The sequence below is a fragment of the Euleptes europaea genome, chromosome 3 (genome assembly GCF_029931775.1).
Source record: "Euleptes europaea isolate rEulEur1 chromosome 3, rEulEur1.hap1, whole genome shotgun sequence".
In the NCBI taxonomy this organism is placed as follows: Eukaryota; Metazoa; Chordata; class Lepidosauria; order Squamata; family Sphaerodactylidae; genus Euleptes; species Euleptes europaea.
Genome location: NC_079314.1, coordinates 100,177,547 through 100,200,384, shown reverse-complemented (window position 1 = coordinate 100,200,384; position 22,838 = coordinate 100,177,547). Strand labels below are relative to the sequence as shown.

Below are 22,838 nucleotides of genomic sequence, written 5' to 3'. Positions count from 1 at the left end.
CCAGGGAGGCAGTGCTGGCAGCTGAAGCCTGTGCTGCTGCATCACTCCCCAGGGCAGGCATAAGTGCCTCCATGCCAGTGTAGGTGCCACTTATTGCGGCGCAAAGTGGCATGGACGCCAGCGCAAGGTCACACCGGCTCCTATGCAGCTCTGTTCCCCCCTTCAGGATTGCATAGTAAATGAATCGGGAACATCTAATAACAACTTTAATTTGAGAAGTAACTAACAGCACAAGCAGAGCTACACACTTCTAAATCAACTGAACCATGGGCTTAGAATGTCCCATGCCCTGTGTCATTAACCTGCTCTGGGTCCATGTGTTCTTACATGCAGGTTGGATGCATACATGCATGTAAAAGTGTGTTTCTCTTCATTGTGCCACCACCCCAAGTTAAAATCCAGCCCCCCACATTGCCAGTGACTTGGGGACCACTGGTAAAGGCTGCCTCTGAGCAATTACAAAGGGCAGAGTTTCCCAACTATTCCAGCCCTTCTCCCATGCATGCATGTTTTACATGTCTAAGTGCAAGCAAGTGATCTAAAGCACTCATGAGGAGGAGCTAAATCACAGTCTGCTTTCTTAAACAGGTTACAGATCTAATGACAAGAACATAAAACATAAGTCTAAGCTAACTTAATGCAGAACAGTACCTCCGACAGACTGCCTGGGTGTTTGTGGAACAAATGCACTTCCAGACCCATGTTCCTGCTCTCTGCAGAAGAATCTGGCTCCAAGCGCTTGGACAAAGCATTTGACCAAAGACTAAAGGATGTTACCTTTTTAATCCTTCCTTTCCGGTGTTGGCGAGAATCCAGATTTAAGGGACTTGTCCACATCGAAATGTGCCCTCAATCTCCGTCCAATTATTCTGGAGTGCACATCTCACACATCTCCACATCCAGATCATGTTTTATAACAGCTATCCATCCTGCCTCCCTGGCAGATATGCAATCAGTTATCCCTTTGCAGAAACACATCTCCTGCTCTCGCTCACCTCCTTGTGCATTTTATGGCTTCCTTCCGTGGGAAAATTAAGGGCTGTCAGGATCCCAGGAACTCCCCGATGCACTTCAAAGCACCTTGCTTCTTCAAATCATAAAATCATGAAGATCATGTGATCTTAGGGCAAGTTTACAAATTACCAGTTTCTTGATATTAGTAAATATAAGGGAATGTCTGTAAATTGTATATTTAATCACTATAAGCAGGGCTATCCAAGTGTTGGTCTTCTGCATTAAGATGACTATGTGATTAATGTCATTAATTCTTACAGATAATTTTTGTTCTGGATGGATGAAAACCATTGAGGAGAAATTACAATTTTATGGGTTCACACCAAAAAATTAAACCTGTGAAAAAAAATTAAACAAACAATTTAGGATACAGACTTACAAGTCAATAGAGCACAGGCTCAAATTTATCTGGCAGCATGGAACCACAGCAAAACTTTTATTCAAACAGAATATCTTTATGCCTTAGAATCCCCCAAATACTGAGAGACTTCACTTTGGCCTGGTTTAATGTTATGTGTCAGAATGCCCATATATGCTGTGTTTGAGTATATGGGAACGTAAAAACAAAATCTCAATACTGTGTAGCAGCTGTTGTACTGGATGTTAACAGGAAAGACTCAAGTTTAAATCCCCATGGAGTTATGAAGCTCACTGGGTGACCTTATAGACCATTTTCTATCTCTCAACTGATGTCCAATGGAGTAAATGAAGACCAGGAGGTTGGGTCGGGCTTCACGGCTTTCTTTACTGGCCAAGGAAGAAACGAACCGGGTGATCACAGACGCAGACATGATGAGCTCTGCTATCTGGTCACACCCAAGGCGGGGGGGCAATGCAAGAGGTTATATAGAGAATTCACATTCCGGTGACATCCGACGTAGCTTGTCACTGCACCGTCATAGTCTTTACCCTGCCTTTGTGACCATTGCTACTTCTAGTCAATAGACCTCTATTGTTCCCTAGCAGGCTGAAGCGAAAGTATCAGAAAGGGGGGAATAGGTGGGAGGGAGGCTGTTCCTCCTTATGTGAGAGGGAACATTCCAGCCTTTGTCGTGTGTGTGTGTGTGTGTGTGTGTGTGTGCTTGGTGCTAGAGAGAAGGGGGGGCCTCTGTGAGTTCTATTGTCAGCAGTTTCTACATGTAGCTTGCATGTATGTCTGAACGTGATTACTCAATCACAACACAACCTAACCTTCATTGTTGAGTTGCTATGAGGATAAAGGCAAGGCAAGGAATCCTACCTATAGTGCTCTGAGTGCCTTGAAGGAAGGGCAGGATAAAAATAAGACAGAACTCCCCCGTCGTACATTTTACTACTTCTCTGCATTGGCCATTTATGCTTGGTTACTTTGCCTTGCGTTCTCCCCTGGACTGCTTTAGGGCTCTGTTGGAGTTATTCATGATTTCCTGAGCTCCAGAAGTGACTTCGCGGCGGCCACGCACTTGTCCTGGGTTTTCAGGAATCTGTTTTAACAAGAATTTTAATTTTGCCCTGATCCCAAAGTGAAGCTAATAGAGGCAATTCCTGTGAATAGAGTTAACTTCGGGTTTCTTTCCTCAGGCCCATTCCCACTTGTCCTTCCCCCTTCAAACCCCTCCCCTTTGAAGCCATTTTGGTGATTTTCAGTAGCGTGCTTTAAGATCTTGGGGAAAGGGAGCCCGGAGTTTCTCTCCTGCCCTCATGCCTCATACACATCCTTTCTGGTCCGTTTCAGCAGCCAGAGTTCTTTAAAGTTTGCGGCATCTTTCCACCCACCTCACAGGTGTCCTCTCTGGTCTGTTTCAGCAGCGAGAGATCCTTTTAGTTTGATAATGCAAGACTCCTGCTTTGAGATAGCCAGAAACAAATTGGTGTGTGTGAGGGTTCCTTCTCTCCTTAGTTAATGATCAACTAACAGATTGTGTTTTTCATTATTACATGTCTTTGATCAATGTAAACCCTACTGGCAAGGAATGGCATTGTAAGGAGGGAGCCACTGTGTGGTCTCTTCGCAGATTACATTTATTTGTACACCTACACATTTTTTTTGTAAGTGTACACCTAAAAAAGTGATGGGCAAAACAGATGTTTGAAAAAGATTTGCCAACTTCCAGTTGGTGCCTGGGGATCTCCCAGAATTACAACCAGAGAAAATGGCTGCGTTGGAGGGTGGTTGTCATGGCATCCCCACTAAGGTCCTTCCTCTCCCCAAACTCTACCCTCCCTCCATAGGCTCCACCCACAAATGTCCAGGAATTTTCCAATAGAGAGTTGGTAACCTTGAAATTAGATGCATACTAAAGGTGCAGCTATCTGTCAGCTGGGATTTGCTGAAGTTCCCTTGCATAATATTGTCGAAGGCTTTCACGGTCAGAGTTCATTGGTTCTTGTAGATTATCCGGGCTGTGTAACCGTGGTCTTGGTATTTTCTTTCCTGACGTTTCGCCAGCAACTGTGGCAGGCATCTTCAGAGTAGTAACACTGTCTTCAGAGAGACACTGTCCTTCCGTGTTACTCCTCTGAAGATGCCTGCCACAGCTGCTGGCGAAACGTCAGGAAAGAAAATTCCAAGACCACGGTTACACAGCCCGGATAACCTACAAGAACCAATTCCCTTGCATACTTAGTGGCAAACTTCTTTTTGAGGCAGTAAAATGTTCGTTCATTGGTGGTGGAAACGTCCAAATACACAGCGCGGAAGTATGCATGACTGAATACACGCAGCAAATTGTTCAATGTAATTAAATTGTAATTGTTCATTGCAATTGTGAAAGAACTCCCATCATTATATGCAATGCATATACATTCCTGGTTGTAATGCAATTTACGCACAGATTATAATTTACACAGAAAATTATAATAGCTGACACATACCACACTCGTGGCGACAAACAGGACTTTAAAAACATATTTATTTTGGGCAAAGGCCGTCACATATTGGGATAAACTGGCAAAAATGGATTTTACTAATTTAGTTAGTGAGTTATAGAAATAAGTTTTATTGCTTTTCTATTTTATTGTTAATAGTGTAATTTTTAAAACTGTTCAGACACTTCTTTGGAAGTCTGGTGATGGGTCACTTTTTATGGTGGGTGGTGGGTCAAAAGGGTATTCTCTTTTTTCCCAATTCTACTATTTTGTAATCCTGAATGTAACAATCAGAGCATATAATTGATACTCTTTTATATTTCTTTCTTATTTTCTTTTTAGTATTGTATTTGTTTGTTTCGTTTTGTTATAAAAATAATTAAAAAAAAAAAGTATTTATTTTTTCCAGCGTTGTAAGGAATTATATTTGTCTACATAAACAACGAAACAACATTAAACAAGCAACAAAAGTATGCACCGCCGGGTACTAGGATTTGCCAAAGTGATTGCACGCGTGTTTCCTGCGTAAACAGGCACCGCTTTCCAGTAACGCGTGACCGATCCTCCAAGCATTCCGACGCGCCCAGATTAACACTTCCAGACGGTGACGGAAATAGCCGAACTCCGTAAATTCCCGAGGGGCTTTGTCTCCATGCCTCCCCGCCCCGCCCCCATTTCCCAGGCATTCCTCCACCAATCCCCATCCTCCCCCAGAAACGTCCTCGCTCCATTCGCCACGCCTCCCTCCCTCCCCATAGGCGCCCATCGCTTACAGGCAGCACCAATCAGAGCTCTTGTTGCCGAGTCCACCCTTCCCTTCGGCTCGCCCGTTCCCCGCCGGCTCCCGGCAGGCAAGCCCCGCCCCTCCCCCCTCTCGCCCCGCCCCTCGGCTTCTGCCCCGCCCCGCTGTCCAGCCGGCCGGAAGGATGCGCTCCCGGAAGTTCCGGTGGGGCCATCGCTGTGTGGGGTAAACAGTAATGGCGGAGGCTGGGGTGGCCCCCGGTGGCGGCGGAGCAGCGGGAGCGGCATCCGGAGGGGCGGCTGTCACGGCCTCCAGCCCCTCCGCCGCTGGCGCCGCCACCATCACCACCACGGCCTCCAGCCCCCCCGCAGCCGGACCCCAGCCCCTGCAGGCCGGAGCCGGAGGAGGAAGCAGCGGCTGCTGGACGAAGCAAGTCGCCTGCAGGTAACGTGCAGAGGCGGCGGCGGGTGATGGCGCCCGTGTCTCCCCTGGCTGTCGCCCCCCCCCCCGGCCCGCCTCGCGCTCCTCGGCTGCCAGCCTCCCGACCCCTTCCTCGGTGGCTTTTTGCCCTTTCTAGGATCTTCCTCGCAGGGAGAAAAATAATAATAATAATAATAATCCCAGGCATTGTTTGGCTGTGTCTGTCTTCTCTTAAACAGATTCTTCTGTCTGGGCTTGCAGGTCACGCTGCCTGTTTGTTTTTAGAAAAGGGCCAGAGTCCAGTAGCGCCTTAAAGACTAACAAGAATATTTTCTGGTAGGGTAGGAGCTTTCGTGAGCCACAGCTCACTTCTTCAGAAAGCTCATACCCTACCAGAAAATATTTTTGTTAGTCTTTAAGGTGCTACTGGACTCTTGCTCTTTTCTACTACTGCAGACAGACTAACACGGCTACCCACTGTGTTTGTTTTTAAATTGGGGCTAAAGTCAGTTTGCGAATGGCCAGGTCTCCTCCGAGTCCGCTGTTCACCCCCCCCCCCACCTCCCCACAAAAACCCGGTGGCCAAGGCTGTAGCATAGATCGGAATGAGTGCCAGCCTATTGCCTCTGTCCGTTGTTGCCTGCTTCTTTATTTTTGGAGTTGGGTACATTTTCTTATCTGGTGGCTAGCGGGACGATGTCATTGCTTTGCTTCGGTGTCACAATTGTTCCTCTGGCGTTGTTTAGGATCTGGTAGGATCCACCTGGCTGGGATCTCTTGTACTATCAGTGGCCATCCATCAAGATAATTCACAGTGGGTAGCCGTGGTCTGTCTGCAGTAGTATAAAAGGGCAAGAGTCCAGTAGCACCTTAAAGACTAACAAAAATATTTTCTGATAGGGTATGCGCTTTCATGAGCCACAGCTCACTTCTTCAGATACAAAAAGCTAATACCTACCAGAAAATATTTTTGTTAGTCTTTAAGGTGCTACTGGGCTCTTGCCCTTTTCTACTACATGTATCCATCGGTAGTCTGAAGGGAGGATTCAAACTTTGATCATTGGAGCAGTAGGGTATGGGCTACTGTTTCTCTTTGTTGTTGTCCCGTCCTGTTGCTGTTTGCTTTTCTCCAACGGATTTCTTCCTTGCTGTATGAGGGCAGAATATCCTTTGCATGCTGCTCAGTAGCGGGGCTTTTCTGTACTATTTGGGGACCATTCATTCATATCTGATCCCTTTGTGTGTGCCACATATAAAGTTAGGGTCATCTGTCTTGAGAGGTTTGACTGATAAGGAGTAAGTGGGCTCAACCAACTGTGGAGTTTACACACAAAACCCAAATTCATCATTTAAGTGTACTCTTTCAAAAGTTTCCTACAAAATTTGAGAACAGTTTCCTTAGTTGTGAAACTGGAGTCAAAATTGTATCATGCTGTGACTTATAATTAAGGAAAGCACTGGGGAGTGGATATAATTGCTTGTGGGCTGCTAGTTGGATGAAACTGATCTAGTGAGTGAGATAGGATTGTTTTTCATATACAGTGCTGGAGGAAATAATGCTTGATACTGTTATAAGTGTGAGAGGTATAGTTCTTGTTGAGAGATGTTTGGTATTTCTGATCAATTGCCCAGTCCCATTGCAGTATGATTTATTTTGTGGGTTTTGAGGTTTATCATCGACATATCTAATTCTCAGCATGGCCAGATCTGTGGATACTTACCTCCTGAGAATGGAGCCATGAACAGAGAAGGCAGATCTTTCTGCAAACCTGAAGAAAGCCCCAGGTTTGCAGGAAAATATGAAATCTCAAAACAAAATAACAGGGTTAGAACCTCCCAAAATAATAGAAGTAATGGCTGTAGGTTTTAAAAACAAATGCCTTCTGTGGCCCTTGGTTTGTGTCAGTAAAAAGATGGGGAGGGGGCAATGCCCTGTCCAGGGCCGTTTTGGTCTTTGATGTAGGACTCATTGGGCCAGGCCTACTTGCAACCGCTGCTGTTTTAATTATCCTAATTATGAATCGACAGCAGTACATTTTTTAATTTCAATTCTTCTGTCTTGGAATCACTTGATTCTACTCAGCTCTTTTCTTTAAATGGACAATATCCACAGTAACAGTGAGTGAAGCTTGTGTCACTCGTAGAAAGTTAAAGAAAAATAGCTTTATAGTGATTTGAATCCTTAAACTCACAGACTAGTTTTGAGGGTTGTCCAAAAAGAACATCTATTAGCCTGTTGCCAAAAAATAAAAGAAAAAGGAGCCCCTTGTGATCAAAGGGTTTGTGTGGATAAAAAATTCTGGATAAAAAATATGTCATGTAGTTGTGGCTGAAATAAGTTAATTAACAGAAATTAAGGATGCTCAGGTATATTAATATTATTCCAGACAACTGGGGATAGTGCTTGGTTGGGAGAGTTGTGTTCCATTTATGGCTTTTAAATTCCCAACGATTTGATAGAAGGTGCATATGTCTTCTTAAAAATGGGTTGTAGCTTTGAGAAGAGATTAAGGTAATCAAGCTATTCTGCAAGAATCTGGTTTAAGTATTTTAGATTAATATCCACTGGCAACAGGATTGATTTAGATTTTATGAATGGTACTTGTTGTGGGTAGTGATGTGTTGAGGACAACATTTCAATTCTGTATTTTTCATGGAACATTTTCCACCCCACATATGTAAATATAATCTGTTTATCCATAGTTGTTGAAGATGTTATGCTGCAAATTAGTTAGGCTAAATGTAGGATATTAAACATTGGTCATTTATGCATGGGAGTTTTACCTGAGGTTCGTTGCTTGATGGACCCACACTTTCCGGTTGGGAATCTAAGCACCAGCAGTCTCAAGCTCAAATCAAGACCCCACCCCTTTAAATGCTGCTTTTTAATTGGCTTACTTGAAATGCTTACTGTGAGAGAAAATCCCCCCAACCCAATTGCCACATAAAAAGCATTTTAACAACAACAACGGAGCAATCTGAAAGCGGGAGAAATCCAAGCCTTGGTTTTAAAAAACCTTTCTTGTGCTCAGAAAGAGCTCCAAAGAAGCAGGAAGCATTTCAGTCCCCTCCTCTGGACATGCTGCTTTGTAACTGGCTGTGAGCAAAACCAAGCTTGCGTGTCCAGCGCTTTGCCTTCTGCATGGGGATTTTACCCGGGCTTTGCTCAGGGAAGACGGAAGAGTCGGGTTAACAGAAGAATGGGAAGACCCAGACATTGCAAGGTGGGCACGAGGTCATCACTAATGGACGGAAAACTAATGCATAACTCCAAGGAACAACTGAGACAGACCGGGGGCGAACATGAGTGAAAGTACCCATGCATAAATGACCATTGACAACCACCAGTACTTAGTTCAGTTGCCCGTGGAGGAAATGAAAAATAAAATACGACTCCCAGCCTCTGTCACAATGGAGTTAGCTCCTGGGTCTAGTCAGGCTTGTACATGGTGTATTCTCTCCTTTTGCTACTGTTAAGTAACTACCGTAGTTGAAGAAAAACATAAAAGAGTAGTGTGTGGCATCACTACAAGTTGGAACTGTACATTGATACAATGCTCACCTCTTGAAATCCTTCTCATACATTGTTGTTAGGGTTTTCATAGGATCATGGCAAACCTGAGAACTAATTGGTCATCTTTCCTTTTGTACTTGCTATGTTTGGGCAAGTTGGAGACTTTTTACAATTGTTTTCCCAGTTTAGGAAGCCTGAAGTTCATCTTCGGTCCCGGTGCAGCCCCACATTGGGACTGCGCCTGCGCGCAGGCCAACTGCTGGAAAATTTTCTTTAGTCTAAGCCCTATAGGGGGTGCTGCTTCCGAGGCGCGTGCAAGCGGCTCCAGCCCAACCGTCACGCCTACCTCGGAGGTGCGCCCCCGCCCTCCTCAGTTCCTTTTCTGCTGCCGCCTGGAAAAGAAGCATTTAGAGTCAGCTCTAACACAGTAGATCAAAGTTACAAATACCTACGAGTAAGGACTGAGGCAGAATCCTCTGGCCTAGTCCCACCGAGTCCTTTTTCCGTCTTTTCGGAACAACCACAAAAGAACAGATGGCTTCCAAGCCTCTTTTTAAGCACTGTACCCGATGTAATACCAAAATGACACAATCGGATGAACACGAGCTTTGCTTACTCTGCCTGGGGGAGTCACATGTGGTGACTGCGTGCAACTTGTGCATGAAATTTACCCCAAAAGCCCGGTCTGAAAGAGCCACACGCTTAAAGGCAGCGCTTTGGAAAAAGGCTTTGACTCCGCCTTCGGAAACGACCCGTGCGGGGAGTACGAGAGAGACTTCTCCCACTCAATCTACCACATCTTCTAACGAGACGTTTCCCTAATGCCCCACTGCCAAAAACCACTCAGGGCTCAAGCGACCCCAGCTCGGTTCCGCTCACGGATCCGATACCAGTGACTCCCTCACAGATGGCTCCGCCCCTCCCCCCTTCAGGGAGAGCCGCTGATGCTTCTGACGAACCTCCTCCAAAGAAGCATAAACGCAAAAATAAGCACTGTGACAAATCAAAGGAGCTGAGGTCTACTCGGAGGGACCTGGATAAACAGCCGTTTGACCCCCCCTTTTATGCCACAGTTCCAGAGACTTTACTGGCCTCTCAAGGCACCCCATCCTGGGGCTCTGAGTCCTCCCTCAGATCTTTATCTGATCTTGAGGGCAACGCCCCCGTTGAAGGAGCAGGGGACATGCCTTTTGATCCATTCCTCCCTCCCTTGGAATCAACAGCCACCGTTCCCTTACTTCCCACCTGAACTGATGAGAGAATGGATGGAGTTTTGCCGCTCCAGGCAACAAGGACAACTTAATAGGGTACAGCCATCAGGCTATACACAACCTACCGTGGTACAGCCAAATTACACCCAGGTACCATATGGAGAATCATCTGAGTCACATGACATACTCTCCCCTCCGGATGAGACTTCAGAGACACAGTCTGGTTTCTCTGAGGATAGGGAAGAGGACACCGGACCGTTTTCATCTAACGAAGATTTTTGCTTCATGCAGAGCAAATGCGTTGCATGGCACACGAGTAGAGATAGATATATCAGAGTCCAATAACAAACTGAGAGACAAGATCCTAAGAATGCTCCATAATGACTCCATCTTCAGTGGCTTTTCCCATCCTTGGGGGTCTAGCTAATGTAGCATCAACTATCTGGCAAAAAGCGGCTTCTACATCTGCCTCTACCAAGAGACTGGAGAACCTATACAGGATTAGATAGGGGACCCTTGACTGCCTTCAATCCCACCCTCACCCATCCATCCTCTATAGTAGCCGGTGAGATGCAAGCAAAACAGAGACGGGCAGCATTCTACACCAGCTGATAAAGAGAGTCGCAGGATTGATTACCTTGGAAGAAAGCTCTACTCCTCAGCCCCACTAATTTTCCGCATTGCTAATTACCACACTATTATGGGGGGGATATCATCTCTTCCTCTGGGAGAAGATCGCCCCCCACCTTCATCTCCTACCAGATGAAGCTAGAACCGCTGTTAACCTCATTCAGTCAGAGGGCAACAAGTTCTCCAAACAAGAAATTGCAGCTGGAAAGAATGCAGCGAAAGTAGCAGCACGGGCCATGGCTTCCGCGATCGTGGTAAGGAGACACGCTTGGCTACGCACAACAGCCCTCCCTATTGAGACGAGAGCCCAAGTTGAGGACCTCCCCTTCGAAGGTCCTACACTGTTTGCAGCAAACACAACAGAGTTTCTGACGAATGTGAAGAAAGATCGGCAGACAGCGAAGTCACTAGGGGTCATGCTGAATCAACCAAGGGAAAGGTTTCAACAAAGACAGCAATCCTACTCATCATTCTTCCGGGCTCCTAGATATTCTCGACGATACCAACAGCAGTATCTTACAAATAGATACCAGCAGCCCAATTTCCAGCAACAACCGGGCAGACGTAGGGGCCCTAATAGACCAAGAGCAGGTCCTAACCAGCCTAAGGAGCACCACACTCAAAAATTTTGACTATCACAAAATACCCCCAGTTTGGTGACCGACTAAGCAGATTTGCTACACAGTGATCTGTTCCGACTCCTGGGTTTTAAGGATTGTTTTAGAGGGTTACTCCCTCGAATTTAAATCTTTACCTGTATGTTCTCACCCGTCTAAGGCAAGGGATAACCCATTCCCTCAATTTGAGGTGTTGCTCCAAGAGCTTCTCGCTAAAGGGGCAGTCCAATTAGTTATATCAGAGTTTTCTATTTCTGGTTTCTATTCAAGGATTTTCATTGTAGAAAAGAAAGGGGGAGGTTTTTGCCCCATTATTGATTTGAGAGAGTTAAATAAACATCTGTTCGTTTCAAAATTTAGGATGGTCTCCCTTCCTATGGTACTGGAATTACTCTCACCACAGGTATGGTTATGTGTTTTAGATCTCAAGGATGCCTATTTCCATATAGCTATACACCCGACACATCGCAAATACTTACGATTCCGCTTTGGTCAGGAGACCTACCAGTATACAGTCCTCCCATTTGGATTGGCCACGGCCCCTAGAGTTTTTACTAAGTGTATGGCTGTCATTGTAGCACATCTTAGGACACTAGAATTCTCGATTTTCCCTTATCTCGATGACTGGCTGATTACAGCAATATTGAAACAGGACCTACTAGACCATATTGAGCTGGTCACTACCACCTGCTCCAGAGTAGGCCTACTTATAAATCGGGAAAAGTCAAAATTAATCCCGTCTCAACGTGTCCAGTTTATAGGTGGGATCCTTGACTCATCGAAGGCTAGAGCATTCTTACCGCCAGATCGAGCACACAGTATCACATCCCTAGTCACCTCCTTCCAGGGGTCCCGTAGACACCAAGCACTCCTTATACAGAGGCTGTTGGGCCTCATGGCTTCCACTACAGCAGTTACACCTCATGCAAGATTGCGCATGAGGGACCTACAGAATTGGTTTATATGCAAATTTAACCCTGTCCTAGACAGTCAATTCCGTTGCCTTTCAGTTCCAAGACCCATCCTTTCAGCATTGGATTGGTGGAAACGAAGGTGCAATCTCCTATGGGGTACCTCCTTTGGACATTGGATTGCACACCATACAATGACCACGGACTCCCCCATAATGGGATGGGGAGCTCATTGCAAGGGCAGAGTCACTCAGGGTAATTGGGACTTATCCCTGTCTGGTGCTCACATTAATTTCTTAGAACTTAGAGCTGTATGTTATGGCCTTATTGCCTTCTCAGATATCCTGAGGGACTCCAATGTCCTAATACAGTCGGACAATACCACCACAATCTTCTACCTCAACAAGCAAGGGGGGACGGGATCGCTACCCCTCTGCAGAGAATCCCAGAAGATCTGGGACACTGCTATTACCTTGGGTGTCTCGCTTCGGTCCATGCATATTGCAGGAGTTTCGAACCGGTTGGTGGACCGACTAAGCAGAATCACCCTGTCCAACCACGAATGGACGCTCCAATTCAGATATCTCTACCCCATTTTTCATATGTGGGGTACACCCCAGGTAGACCTTTTTGCCTCTAGGGACAATAGGAGAGTCAAGACGTTCTGCTCCAGGGCAGGGGAAGACTCCCTGTCTATAGGGGATGCCTTCCAGATCTGCTGGCAGGGATGCTTATTTTATGCCTTCCCCCCCTTTCCCCTGCTATCAAGGGTATTAGCTAAGATGAAGGCTAAGTGCTCGGTCGCTATACTAATAGCACCCTTTTGGCCCCGCCAGGTGTGGTTTACAGAACTGAAGATGTCTCACAACCGCTACATCCAGCTTCCAGCTACGCAAGACCTACTTAGTTGGGGAGGATTTGTTACATCACGATATCACCAGACTTCACCTTACAGCCTAGCTAATAACTCCTTAGTCCATAGATTCTCAGATAGGGTGATACAGACATTAAAACACTCTAGGAAGACCTCTACGAGGTATTCTTACTCAAAAAAGTGGGACAAATTCGATCAGTGGTGTGCGGAGAAAAGCCTCTCCGCATTTACATGCACGATTTCTGTGATCCTCGATTACCTAGTGTCACTAGCCCACAGGGGATTAGCAGTGTCATCCATCAGAGTACATTTAGCCACAATATCTTCTCTTCATGAGCCTATAGAGGGATATTCGGTATTTTCTCACCCACTCTCAAAGAGGCTTCTCAAGGGTCTTCTGAATCTGTTCCCACCCCTATCCACAATAACCCCACAGTGGTCATTATCCCTGGTCCTCACTCACCTGATAGGTCACCCATTCGAGCCACTGGCAACCTGCCCTTTGGATTTGCTTTCCGTGAAGGTTACCTTCCTAGTAGCAATCACTTCTATGTGTAGGGTGAGTGAGCTTGCAGCTTTACGCATTGACCCTCCATTCCTAAAAATATTTAATGAGAAGGTAGTACTCCATCCTAGACTTAGTTTCCGTCCAAAGGTGGTTTCTAAGTTCCTTTTAGAACAGGACATTAGACTACCTGTATTTTTTCCGAACCCCACTTCAGAAACAGAGAAGAAGTTACACTCACTCGATTTGAAGAGGGCAATACTTTATTATCTGCAAAGAACTAGAGAGTTTAGAGTCACTAATGCCTTTTTTGTCACTCCGGCCCCAAAAAGGGTAGAGCGGCCTCATCGCAAACCATCTCCAACTATCAGAAAGGCCTATGAGGTCAGTAAGACTCCCTGTCCTCTAGAACTGAGGGCTCACTCAACTAGGGCTCAGAGTTCCGCTGCAGCTTTTTTCCAAAAAGTTCCTTTGGGGGAGATCTGTCGATCAGCGACGTGGTCATCAGACGAAACCTTCGTGAAACACTATGCCATTGACCTGCAAGAAAGAAGGGAAGCGAATGTTGGAAAGGCTGTACTGCATTCTATGTTCCAGTAAGATCGCACCCTTCCACCTGGGTACGTGAGTAGCTTGCTAATATCCCAATGTGGGGCTGCACCGGGACCGAAGATGAAAACAGAGTTGCACTTACCTGTAACTGCTGTTCATCGAGGGACCCGGTGCAGACACACATTCCCTCCCACCTACCCCGCTGCTAGCTATCTTACTGATATATTTTATTAGTTAGCGGCGGCACGTAGGAACTGAGTAGGGCAGGGGCGCACCTCCAAGGTAGGCATGACGGTTGGGCTGGAGCCGCTTGCGCGTGCCTCGGGAGGAGCGCCCTTTATAGGGCTTAGACTAAAGAACATTTTCCAGCAGTTGGCCTGCACGCAGGCGCAATCCCAATGTGTGTCTGCACCTGGTCCCTCAATGAACAGCAGTTACAGGTAAGTGCAACTCTTTTTTAGAGTTGTCATCTGTAACTCAAAGAACAGAAGAGGGACAAGGAGGAGAGAGTAGCCCAGGAAGTGATGAACTTCTGTTTTGTGGGGTGTTCTTGGGGGTGGAAGTGGATAGGGAACACTTCCTGATTAACGTGTTTCTGTTGTGTAACTACTGAAATTAGAGGCAATCTTTCCAAAGGTTTTAGTAATTATGTTTTGAAATTGGTTTTGCAATGGATTATGTTCACAGCAGCTGAATAATTACGGCAAAGGATTACAGGACATGACAGTCATCTTGTTTGTTTACTTTATAGTCAGCCTTTCACACTGATACTCAAGGAGGATTACATGGTGTAAAACAATGCAGTCAGTTAGCACCAGAGATTGAATAAACAGTGCAATAGGACTAGGGTTGGAGGGGCTGTGACTCAGTGGTAGAGCATCTGCTTGGCATGCAGAAGGTCCCAGGTTCAATCCCCGGCATCTCCAATTAAAGGGATTAGGCAAGTAGATGTGAAAGGCCCCTCTGCCTGAGACCCTGGAGAGCTGCTGCTTGTCTGAGTAGACAATACTGACTTTGATGGACCAAGGGTCTGGTTCAGTACAAGGCAGCTTCATGGGTTAACAAAAGGTAGAAACAATGCAAAAAAGTATGAGACATGATATGTCGAGCAATGCAAAAAGTGGAATTGCAAAAGTAGAAAACAGTGCAGTAAGACAAAGAGAATACATATGACATAATACATACAACACACAGTAGCATAGACTATATTCCCTTTATATAAAAAAGGTTTTCAAGCATGGCATAGAATGCATTCAGAAATCTCATCTTAGTTTTCTAGGATCATATTTTTAAAAATTGACTTTAGTGTTGGCATCGTGATGGGGTGGATTGACACAATTCAAGGAAGTCGGGGCCCTCCGTTTTCAAGACCTGAGCAAGGATGTTAACAGGATGGTTTGAAAATCTTTAATTCATAGTGTCACCATAAGAATGAAGTGACTTGACGGGCACTTAAACACTCACACTGGCAGCATGATAATCATATGTACATTGAATAACATGCAATTCTTCACTTCCTTTATTTCTGTTGGTCAACCAGTAATGCTCGTAAGCTACAAATGCTGCCAAATTGTATGTGTTTTATGTGTTTCTATGCAAAACTGAAGGAGGTAAATCTGGACTGTCTTGGTGAAGGAGAATAAATTACCTAATTACTTTTAATGAAAGCTTGGAAATGCTAATAAATGAGAGGGCTTTGGTCTCTTCCAGAACACAAAGTTTGCTGTAAAAAGGGTTGAGGGTGGGACTTTAAGTAGGAATCTTGAGGTCCAGAACTCATTATACTGGCCTCTTTCTAGTGAGTGTTCTAACCTGCTGTTGGACTTCAATGACAATCCTGTTTTGCATAGCTGATAAATAACAGATTGCATGCTCTGATGCCTCTCATGTCCAAGTTTACCTGTAAATACAAATATGGGAATTTTCTGGTGGTCTCTGGTCCTCCAATGTAGTTTGCAGTTGCTTCCTGGAAGTAGATGCTCCCAAGTCTGTGCCTGTCCGTTTCATTGGCCCTGGCTTGTTTCATTGTGGGAATACAAAAAAGTAGAGCATTTATTGTCTGCATCGTACTGGGTTAATACCTACTAAGCAATGGAGTGCCTATCTTCACCTGTTGAATCCTGACAAATCTTCCTCTAATGGTTGCCAGAGGCTTGTAAACCAGGAATAGTCTGAACTGGAGTGCTTATCAAGAATAAATACTTGTAAAGTACAGATATTACCAATGAAGTCACAACATATGAGTCCTAAGCAGAAACCCACATTTATTTGTTGTAGTAGAGAAAACAGGGTACAGATCTAGATAGCTATGCAGTCTTTCCTGTGTGGAAAGGGATGTTTTCACACTGCTCTTCTTATCTCAAAGAGTGAAATGATGGGTGATTGTCAGGATCTCAGCTTCTGTTCTACATATATGTCTGATGAAGGAAGCTCTGACTCTTGAAAGCTTCACCCTGAGATTCAGCGTGATGTAGTGGTTAAGAGCGGTGGTTTGGAGTGGTGGACTCTGATCTGGAGAACTGGGTTTGATTCCCCACTTCTCCACATGAGCGGTGGAGGCTAATCTGGTGAACTGGATTTGTTTCCCCACTCCTGCACATGAAGCCAGTTGGGTGGCCTTGGGCTAGTCACAGTTCTACTAAGTTCTCTCAACCCCACCTACCTCACACTGTGTCTGTTGTGGGGAGGGGAAGGGAAGGTGATTGTAAGTCAGTTTGAGTCTCCCTTAAGTGGTAGAGAAAGTCGGCAAATAAAAACCAACTCTCCTTCTTCTTGAAACTCTTGATGCTTTCTAAGGTACAACTGGACTCAAACAGAACTGTCAGGATAACTAAAACAGTATCAACTAATTAAAGAGATGTGGGTGCAGTAGAATCTAATTTATATAGTGTAAATTCGTCAGTTCTTGTTTTAGAAATGTAATTGCAGTTGGAAGATGCATTATTGGTTTATTTTAAACTGCAACTGTAGATAAGTGAACAGAATGGGCAAAGCAAATATGCTTAGATATGGCTTAATGAAGGTATGCAGCCTCAGACTGGAGATCTTTCTGACCCTGAGATTTTCAGGCTGGTCTGTGTTATGTGTTTGCCCCAGGTTATTGCTGAATTGGAATGGCTCAGACTGGCACCTGGCTTTAAATGTCTGTATTGAATACAATACAGAGTTTGGTATGGGAACCATGGTATTAAATTTGCATAGGTCAAATAGCATAGGACAAAAGACGCACTTTGTGCCATATTTATTTAAGACATTCTGGGCCTGCCTTTCTCCTACAAAAGAACTCAAGACAGGTAACATTTAAGACACACGCAGAGTGATAACTAAAACCCAAAATCAAGATGGCCAACACCATTCACCATTAATGTGTTCTCCACATGTGACTCTACAGAGCTGCTGCCAGTCAGAGTACACATTGCCAATATTTATAGATCAGTGGCCTGAATGGGTATAACCCAATTCAATCTCCCCCCCCCCCTTCAAATATCACTGGTGCTAGGCCTATTTTTCATGGAATTTACTGCAGAGTTTGGAGATAGTATAAACTTTTTTGTTGGTTTTTTTTTAGGACTATTGACGTGTTACCACCTTGAATGTGCATTCTTAACCCTATATCAATCTCATCCCCCAATATACATTCAGGTTCTGACTCCCCACCCCCTTTGGTTACAGGGTAGATCATAACCTTTAAAAGACAGTGGAGATTCACTGTGGCTGCTGGCCATGATGGATATCTACTCCCTCCAGTACCTGAGGCAGTATGCCTGTTTGTATCAGTTGCTGGGGAGTACAGGCGGGAGGTTGCTGTAGCAGTCATCCTGCTAGTGGGCTTACTGGAGGTAACTGGTTGGCCACTGTGTGAACAGGATGCTGGACTTGATGGGACCTTGGTCTGGTCCAACATGGCTCTTCTTATGTTATATAGTCTGTGAAGTGCCGAAACTAGATTTTTTGTTTTTGATTGCATTACAAAAATGTAGTTTGAGTAGCTGCTGAGTTCAGTGGTTGGCATGACTAGTAGAATTACAGTGCGTGAAACACCTGTGCTGCATTTTTGTATTGTGGTAAATTTGTATTTTCTCCTGAGAAATCAGGTCTTCCATAGGATGGGGGATTGGTGAAAATCCCCCCCCCCCGTTGCACCCACTGAAATTCTAGGCAGAATCAAAGGCAGGTTCCATTCCTGGATGCTTTCCTCCCAATTTGTCCAAAGGAGAAATAGGCATTTTGGAGAAGTATTGGGAGGGAGGGGAAGGCCCTGTAAAAAAAATTCTTTTGGGATGAGTGAAATGCTTTAAGATAAGCATCTGCTGAGGAGTAACACAACCATCTGGAATTATCATAACGGAAAGCTGTTCTTAAGATAAGTTTTTAGTCACTCAGAATGTGTAGTATGACTATTTTTGTTTGACAATTTGTAGCATTACATAATCTTGAGTATACCATGGACAAAGACATTTTCATGCATATATTGTTTAAATGCGACTTTCCCCCATAATTTATATTCTCTGATGTGTGTGACAGCACTGTTGAGGAGTCAATGTTTTCAACGTTATAAAGTTGAACTCTATATCCCCAAATGCTTCCAGCCCTATTATCAATGTATGAGACTGTTTCTGTTCAGTTAATCTTCTTGATCCTTGTCTCAAATGTGATGTCAACCACAAACTTCCTCAGTAGTCTTTGGCAAGCCCACCCTCTCTCAGCCCCACATTTGCAGTGTGGGGGCAATACTTGACCTACTTTCTAGGGCTACTAGAGATTCTGTGTTTTGTGTGTGGGATATGAAGTACTCTTTCTTCTGGATCACAGCAGTTGCGTCTTTCTGTGTAAAAAATGGGATATTTGTTAGGGAGGGGCCATTGCTTAAAAGCATATGATCTCAGGTGGAGATCTGAGATCCTGAACAGCCACTGTTAGACAAAAACAAATGAGATAGATCAGTGACCTAACTTTGTGGGCTTCATTAGTGAGTCTGTGGTTAAGGCCCATGCCTTGTTAAGGCAGCTTTGTATGTTTACTGTATGTTGGTATGTGCTGCTAGAATGGTCTGTGGACTGACCACCATCACAGCCGCCATGGCACCCTCATTGGGTTTGGCACAATTATAACACTAAAGTGTTCCAGTCCTTACCCAGAAGGCTTATATAGTCTAAGCAGATAATGCCAGCTGAGCCTCCTGGCACTCCCGTTTCAACTGAGCTGACATCTAAGCCCAGTCTAATGCACAGACACATAAACACATGAAGAACACATGAAACTGCCTTATACTGAATCAGACCCTTGGTTCATCAAAGTCAGTGTTGCCTACTCAGACCGGCAGCGGCTCTCCAGGGTCTTTCACATCACCCCCTTGCCTCCTGGAGATGCCGGGGATTTAACCTGGGACCTTCTGCATGCCAAGCAGATGCTCTACCACTGAGCTACAGCCCCTTCCTTCCTTGACATAGGAGATGTCAAGTTCATTGCATAGCAGCATTCTCCATGCTGTGCTTGAGAGGCAGATTAATAGCTTAAAATAAAACCAGATAGTGCAGCTAGAAAAAAAAAGGTATAGGAATTCTTACGTTATGGCATATCTATTTAAATTAACGTTTGTAATTTTGAGGATCTATTGCCTTAATTCTGAAATGATTAGTAGATGTCTAAAGAATATTCAGTAGGAGATTTATGAACTTTTACTTTAAAAAGTGTTTTCCAAGAAGCCCCATTTCATGAAATGCTTACCAGCCACAAATGAACAAATCCTCTTGTTTGTAATTGGAATAAGACTTTGAGCAGATCATAGAGGGACTTGTGTAGGTTTCTCTAAGGCGAACAACAAGTTACTTTCCTTTAAAACATCTTTTATTCCTCATTTCAGTCTAGACTGTTTCCCAACAAAGTAGGAGCTTACTTTTATACAAGATTTATCTTAGTGCTAAATTAGGACTGTCAACGACATTGTTAGCTGACTGATTTGAAGTTGAATAAATTGTATTGCAAACTCAATATGGATGCCTTTTTGAAATACAGGAGGAAATTTAAGGAAATTTAACATTCTGCAAAAAAGTTAGTGTTATTAGTTAGAGGGAAAGGCTTTCCTATTACTGTTACACACTATGTCACGCCGCTTTTGGGCTTCTGTGACCCCCGGGGTCTCTGCCTGGACAAAGGGTGGGGGCGGAGGAGCCTCCTCGGCCTCAGACCAGTCCGAGGGGGAGTCAGAGCTTTCTCCCCTCTCGGACGTTGCCAGGTTGTCGGCTCCCTCTCTCTCAGCCTCCTCGCAACCTTCTCTTGGCTTCCTCCCCGGCCGCGGCTCCCCTCTCGCCTTATCACCTTTCCCAGCCAGAGAGGCCCCGCCCCTTCTCCCCACACCCCCGTCCCGCCCCCGTGCTCCCCTCACAGCCGGGCGTCGCCGGCGTCTTGCGGCGATCCGCCTCAGCTGCGCCGGCCGCCCTCCCCCGCCCCAGCTGCGCCCGCCCGCTCAACAGCTGAGGGGGGGCGGAGTCTGTGCGGCCACGTCACTCCGGCCGCGCCGGGCCCTGGGATTTGCGGCGCCGCTCCTGTGTTGCTGGGCCCCGTCTCGTCGGCTACCTGGGGGAGAGAGAAGGAGCAGCGCTGGCCTCCCCCGATTCTCTGGGGGGGGGCTGGGGGGGCTGGGCGACCGGCTGTACCCCCTCTGCCTCTCCAGCGGGTAAGCGCGGGCCTGGGGCTGTGGGCCCGGGAGAGATATCGGCCCGGGAGCCGGCCAGCCGGCCCGACCCGGGACACACTAGTAACAGAATGGCCTTTAGTAATATGAAATAGTAGTGCCGCCTTAAAGGCTAACAAATTTATTCCAGCGTACGTGCACTTGAGCCCATTTTTTCAGGCACAATGTAGTGGGAACTCACTAGGCAGACATTTGTTTTAAAAGTAATAATAAATAGTGTGGTCAATGGGCTGTAAATTGCAGGAAGTACAGGATGAAGATTAATGACGTAAAATTAAAGTGTGGATCAAATACCGAGACCATTCACAATAGCTGTAATGGGCCATAACTGTAATTTTGCTAAACCAGTTAACAAGCTTTCACTAGGATAGTTAACACTTACAGTGTTTAAAGAATCCTAAGAATCTTGTTCATCCTTGGGGTGAGGCAATTGCGTCAAGCTGTTGATAAATTGTTACTCAGCGGCTTCTCACTGGAATCTCGCCTTATGTTGGAGAATGGTTATTTCTAGGTCAGGAATAGAATACCATGGGAAATTGAAATGCTCTTTCTCGTGGGTTTTGGAATACTGCAGTTGTTGAAATGCTTTTGGTTTTTTTGTGTAGGGACTGGCCAGTTTGTACTATGGGTCTGAGGCTCTACCAGCTCCTCTAGAGGGAGCTGTTGATGCTTCAAGCACCCTGTTGAGCTCGATGAGTGCTGATTAGTGAGTGATCTCCTCTCTACAAATTTGAAGGTGGCCTCCTGCCTCCGTTCCCCTCCCAGATATAATCCAGCCCCTCTCCCCTGTTTCAGACACCTTTGAGCTGCGAAAGCAAAAGAGCACCGATTAGCTGGCCATACCACGTGTGCTCTTGCTTGAGGCAACCAGCAATCTCAGTGCCTAACTGCTGCGTTGGGAATGGAGAAGAAAAACATTGTCTAAACCCAGCCAGCTGTCTCCATTGGCCTTCGTCCCGGGAAATGTTATCTGTCTTTTTTTTACAAAGTGTGCATGGCAAAGGGGTTTCTCATTCATTCTAGTACAGTAATAGATTCATTGTCTGGCTTGTGATATCCGGGAAACTCCCCTAACCAGCATTGCCAAGAGCACAAGCTCTTCCTCTTCAGCCACCGTACCACTGCATCTCCAGGAGCATGCACGCCCCACTCCCATCTCACCTGCTGGCCAGCGTGATGCCTCCAGCCATTGCTGGACTTCTGACAGCAAGGGTTGTGAGTCCTGGGGTGCCTTCTTGCCCCTCACCCTGCCTTGAGTTGTTGGGAGCCAGTTCTGTAGGAGACTCCTGGGCAGTTTGCCTGCTCTGGGGCTTAGGGGGAAAGGGGAGGGTCCCAGCACTCATGGGGCTTGTCACAATGGCATTTCCACTGGGATGGGGTTTGGTTGCTGTGGATTCCTCTCGTTAGGGGGCAGGGCAGAGCTTGGGTATCCAGCACACTTGAACACATGAAGCTGCCTTATACTGAATCAGACCCTTGGTCCATCAAAGTCAGTATTATCTACTCAGACTGGCAGCGGCTCTCCAGGGTCTCAGGCAGAGGTCTTTCACATCACCTACTCACCCAGTTTGTTTAACTGGATATGCCAGGGATTGAACCTGGGACCTTGTGCATGCCAAGTAGATGCTCTACCACTGAGCCACGACCCCTTGAGCAACCAAAAACCCTCATTTCCCATGAATGCCGGATAACAGATGGTTTCCCCCCCTATATTTTAATAGGATTGTTTTTGCTGGCTCCTTATTTGGTTGCGTCACCTGTCATGGAATCCCTCAACCCCCTGCAGCATTTCCATGTTTCCACTTGACCCATCTTTGAACCTCTCTGTCTTTCAGGTATTTCATGCATGGCGTTTGCAAGGAAGGGGACAACTGTCGTTACTCCCATGACCTCTACACTAGCCAGTCTGCTATGGTGTGCAGGTATTTTCAGCGAGGATGCTGTGCTTATGGAGATCGTTGCAGGTACAGAATGGCTACTGAACATTTAGATCCAAGCAAAGAGTTAATTCCCCATTCTCCTCCGAGGCAAGGGCATCTTTAGCTGTGGGTGTTTTCCCACTCTTTCCAGAAGGCAGGACTAAATCAAACTTCCTGTCTCCTTGGCGGGAAGACCGCCCCTGATCTCCAGTTTTTTGTCTTGCCTTTATAGGAGAGCAGTGATTTACCACAGCTCCAGCTATCAACAGATTTAGGATTCCCTTTCTACCTTCCGTGCTTGTCTGGATCCCTGTCAGTTACCTCCGTGAGTCTTTGTCTCCGTTCCTCGTACCGTGTTTTGTTAGCCCGTTCCCTCCCTTCCCAAACT

General features: G+C 45.8%; 1 protein-coding gene across 3 annotated transcripts in view; it reads left to right on the top strand.

Moving 5' to 3' along the window:
* Nucleotides 1–4,941: 4,941 nt before the first annotated feature.
* Nucleotides 4,942–22,838, top strand: part of MKRN1 (makorin ring finger protein 1) — a 48,364-nt gene continuing 30,467 nt past the window's right edge. For all 3 annotated transcript variants that reach the window (XM_056847112.1, XM_056847111.1, XM_056847113.1), the window contains exons 1-2: nucleotides 4,942–5,047; nucleotides 22,367–22,495. In XM_056847112.1, coding sequence (XP_056703090.1) covers nucleotides 22,374–22,495 — 122 coding nt within the window. In that variant the 5' untranslated portion in view covers nucleotides 4,942–5,047; nucleotides 22,367–22,373. The remainder of the gene's footprint in view (nucleotides 5,048–22,366; nucleotides 22,496–22,838) is intronic.